Below are 4,597 nucleotides of genomic sequence, written 5' to 3'. Positions count from 1 at the left end.
CTTTTATAGTATGACTCTGAACCATTGTCTAATTTTTTTAGGAGATGTGGGATATTGTACCCATATTTTTATTCATCTATTGAGTAATATATGTCTGTTTTAAAATTTTTTATTACATCATATGCATGAAAAAATCACAATTTTTATTAACTAAATGTATTATAGAATAATTCAAGATAATTTAAATATAAATTCAAATAAAAAAGGAAAGGGAATCATATATTTATGTTTGAATGAGGTAGAAAGATTTTCTTATTTTTTTAATCTTAGCTATAATTAATTTTGAAGTTTTGGTAACTAATATTATAGTCAATGCATTAAATGTAATTCCAAAACGTATTTTTGAGCAAAAACTGCTGCAAAAATACTAGTATAGAGATTTTGCATTGCTTTTATTTTAATTCAAATCAACTTTTTTAGCATAATTATAAAACTCTATAATTTATTGTGTAGTTTTGAGTCCTTGTGGAATTCGAACCTAAGTACTGCATTGATCTCTTAATTTGAGAAAGTAGCTCTAGGGTAAATTTGAGCATATCAAGTCACATTTATTGCAAAAGATATATGAATAAGGGTAAACTCGAAGGAAGCGAGTCTTCTTATACTCGCCTTCGCCCACTGCCCACTACATAAGTGCCACTTCTCCCACTACATAAGTGCAGGAGAGGTCAGAATTAGGCAAACAAAAGAGCAATGACAAAATGTATTAATACAATGTTCGTCCGGTTTGGCTAGGATGCTTTATTACCTGCAGTGAATGTTGCCTACTCAATACATGACTGCTGAAATTTTGAAAACCTTGGTAACGTTTACCCATGTCGCATATTGAGCAAATCCAGAAGGCAGACTCACTCATTTCATCAATGCACTCATCATCCTCAAGTGCCCCTGAATCTGTGAAAAATAAATAAAAGTATCCAGTTAGAGATTGTAGCAAGTAATGCTATTTCTTTCAACATTACTGTGAAAACACAAACACAAACCTGGCAGAGAAAAAATGCTTTCAAGAGAATCACATCGAAGAATGTTGTATCCACTCAATTCTAGCCCGAAAGCATACTTAGAAGTGAAGTATTTTCCGTCGGATATGACCATTATATTAGCTGGAGGTTCATTCTTTAAGGTAAAACCAGTAATAAGTCCATCCAATGTCTCTGAAAACGCTCTATCTGTTTCAGAAAATAAAGACTTGAGACACTCTATTCAACAAGGAAAACATCCATCCGTTACTATTACTAAGAAAGGCAAAAAGATGAGAAGATACTAACCGCCGAAAGCGTTATTTAGAGAGACTCCACTGGAATAGACTCCTTCCAGAATGAAAGGAGGAACGTCATCTGTTAGTACGCCAATGGCAGTGATGGTGAGAGGACCAGAGTAGCCTTGATTCCCCAAAAACCGTTTTATACACAGNTCTTCTTATACTCGCCTTCGCCCACTGCCCACTACATAAGTGCCACTTCTCCCACTACATAAGTGCAGGAGAGGTCAGAATTAGGCAAACAAAAGAGCAATGACAAAATGTATTAATACAATGTTCGTCCGGTTTGGCTAGGATGCTTTATTACCTGCAGTGAATGTTGCCTACTCAATACATGACTGCTGAAATTTTGAAAACCTTGGTAACGTTTACCCATGTCGCATATTGAGCAAATCCAGAAGGCAGACTCACTCATTTCATCAATGCACTCATCATCCTCAAGTGCCCCTGAATCTGTGAAAAATAAATAAAAGTATCCAGTTAGAGATTGTAGCAAGTAATGCTATTTCTTTCAACATTACTGTGAAAACACAAACACAAACCTGGCAGAGAAAAAATGCTTTCAAGAGAATCACATCGAAGAATGTTGTATCCACTCAATTCTAGCCCGAAAGCATACTTAGAAGTGAAGTATTTTCCGTCGGATATGACCATTATATTAGCTGGAGGTTCATTCTTTAAGGTAAAACCAGTAATAAGTCCATCCAATGTCTCTGAAAACGCTCTATCTGTTTCAGAAAATAAAGACTTGAGACACTCTATTCAACAAGGAAAACATCCATCCGTTACTATTACTAAGAAAGGCAAAAAGATGAGAAGATACTAACCGCCGAAAGCGTTATTTAGAGAGACTCCACTGGAATAGACTCCTTCCAGAATGAAAGGAGGAACGTCATCTGTTAGTACGCCAATGGCAGTGATGGTGAGAGGACCAGAGTAGCCTTGATTCCCCAAAAACCGTTTTATACACAGACCGAACCGACGAGGATCACAGCCAGGTGGAACCGGACACGTCCTGGGGTCCCAAAAGACCGATGTTACAGCCTCCAGGTTTTTCTCAAGAGGTTCATTTATTGATGCACTCAAGTATTGGAGTCGCCTACTAATAGGCAACAGTGCCGACAACTGATTGCACATCCAATGAAGACAACACAACACAAAATGAGAGAAAGATAGGAAGGTAAACTACTTGTGTGGTAAGACAATGACAAAAAAAATAGTTAAACACAATGACAAATATAAACAATTCCGTACAGTTAGGCCATGATTAATTACCTTCTGTTGATGGGATGTACTATCCAGATGCATGGTGAACCTTTCAAAGGCGGAATCAATGGTAAACCTTTCAGCCCAATGAAAATAAGTCTTGTAGCCGCATACTGAGCAAATCGAGAAGGGCTGTTCACAGAAGGGATATTCACCGCTGTTATCCTCCTCGAGTTCTCCAGAGTCTGAGTCTGAGTCTCCGGAAAGAAAAAAAGAAGTTAAAGAGTAGATTTCAACAACACTCAACACAGAGGATAGAAAAAAATGTGTTGACAGACACACACCTGACTGAAAAAAGCTCTGAAGAAGAGATCCATTTGGAAACGGATGGAGTAGGTTGAAACTGGATTGAATAAAGTCTCGCATACAACCAAATATTCTCGAATTTGATATCACCATCAATTACTGGAATGATGACTGGAATGATGAAGAATCAGTGTCTGAGGGTCCTGTTTCACAAAACAGACTAAAGTTTTAAGACTCTCTATTCATCTACTTCACAAACTAAAGTCTTTAAGACTCTCTCTATTCATCTATTCATCAAGGAAAATATCATAAGGATGAGAGAAGATACCGTAGGAAACGTTGTGAAGACTGATTCCACTGGAAAAGACTTTCCTCAGGATGTCATTAGGGACTTCTGTTAGTCTTCCAATGGCAATGATGGAGAGAGGACCAGAGCAGCCTTCTTCGGTCAAGAACCGTTTGATGCACGGAGCGACCAGACTAGTATCACAGCCAGGGGGAACCGGACACGAATTGATGTCCCAGTAGACCAGTGTCGTGTCACAAGAAGACCAAATTCGTCTTGCATGAACGTCTGGATCTACACTTTGACGAGGAAGCATCCTATTTGTAGCTCTCTTCCTAGCAAACATCTGCTTGAACAACAAGCAGGGGTCAAAACAAGGAAGTGACTACTTGTGGTAAAAGAGGGTGTTAAGACTAAAAAAACAGTTGGGACAATGACAAAATGCCAGAATTTACAATCTTTTCATGATGGTGTTCATCAGATAGATGTTTGATGAAAGAGCGTTGGCCTAAAGAATCACGGTCGCATACTAAGCAATGCCAATACCCAAATTCAGCCGTTTCTGACACACGTGCCCGTGAACCTGTTGAAAAAAAAAAGTAAGGCAGTTGATCAAAGCAACAAATGCTTGGTTATATCATCCAACAAGACAGTGAGAGAGGACAAACACACACCTTTCATAAGTTCTTCAAGTTCTTGAAGTTGAACAAGTTCCGCAAGTATAGAGCGAAATGGACATGGCAGGATAGGGTTACAGCCGAACATTTGTAGAAAGGAAGCTAAATCAGGGCAGGCTTTTGGATCGGATATGACCATAAAATTGGCTGGAGGTAGATTTTTCTCAACAATGCCTATTAAATTACCACCTGTTTGAGAAAAGAAAAGAAAAAAAAACTAAAGACATGAGACTCTATCTACCTATCTATCAAATCATCCATTAAAAGGAATAAGGATGAGAGAATAACCGCGGGGAACAATTGTAAGTTTTATTCCACTGGAAGAGACCCCAGTCAGGGTTTCAATAGGGACGTCCGAAAGTTCGCCAAAGGCAGTGACGTTTAAAAGACCAAGGTAGCCTTTCTTCTCCAAGAACATTGAAATACACGGACGGACCAGGCGAGGATCAAAGCCATTGGGAACAGGGCACATCTTGATGTCCCAAAAGACCCGTGTTACAGCCCGAGCCTCTTCCGGCGTAGCCTTCTTCATCATTATTGAAGACGACTCTTGTAAACTACTTTAACGAAGAAAGCACAATTCAGAGTCCGAGAGAGAGAGAGGAAGACGGCTGTAATCGTTTTGGAGCAGTGTTGGAGAAATTATTATTAACCTGAGAGAGAGAGACGCAGAGTTGGGAATTGGCTCAACCAAGAGAAGAGATATTACTCTTGAGACCTACTTCGCTCAATCAAGGGATTAGAATAATCTCTTGTTTTGATGAATGTAATCGAATCAACACAAGGAAGGATTGAGACAAAATCTCTTTTTGTTGATGATCAAAAGCTGCCCCAAAACCTTAAAACCCCAAGAACACTTAT

General features: G+C 38.8%; 1 protein-coding gene across 1 annotated transcript; it reads right to left on the bottom strand.

Annotated features, from left to right (window-relative positions):
- LOC104733180 lies at positions 538-4,597 on the bottom strand. Its single transcript, XM_019233474.1, has 13 exons — positions 4,025-4,597; positions 3,734-3,925; positions 3,102-3,642; positions 2,812-2,976; positions 2,537-2,718; positions 2,089-2,386; positions 1,804-1,989; positions 1,569-1,714; positions 1,426-1,468; positions 1,269-1,337; positions 984-1,169; positions 749-894; positions 538-648 (listed from the first exon to the last, which is right to left on the bottom strand). The coding sequence occupies exons 4-13, from the start codon at positions 2,924-2,926 to the stop codon at positions 538-540; spliced, it is 1,482 nt and encodes a 493-aa protein (XP_019089019.1). The 5' UTR covers positions 2,927-2,976; positions 3,102-3,642; positions 3,734-3,925; positions 4,025-4,597.

This window comes from Camelina sativa, chromosome 12 (genome assembly GCF_000633955.1).
Source record: "Camelina sativa cultivar DH55 chromosome 12, Cs, whole genome shotgun sequence".
Taxonomy (NCBI): domain Eukaryota; kingdom Viridiplantae; phylum Streptophyta; class Magnoliopsida; order Brassicales; family Brassicaceae; genus Camelina; species Camelina sativa.
Note: the sequence above shows the minus strand (reverse complement) of the source record. Positions and strands in the feature narration are given on the sequence as shown.

What these genes read in the sequence shown, in the direction of transcription:
- LOC104733180 (XM_019233474.1), bottom strand. Translation starts at nt 2,926, where the DNA reads ATGGTGATATCAAATTCGAGAATATTTGGTTGTATGCGAGACTTTATT. An exon ending in GTAGGCAACATTCACTGCAG is followed by an intron (nt 1,469 to 1,568) that starts GTAATAAAGCAT and finishes GCACTTATGTAG; the next exon opens with TGGGAGAAGTGGCACTTATG. An exon ending in GTAGGCAACATTCACTGCAG is followed by an intron (nt 649 to 748) that starts GTAATAAAGCAT and finishes GCACTTATGTAG; the next exon opens with TGGGAGAAGTGGCACTTATG.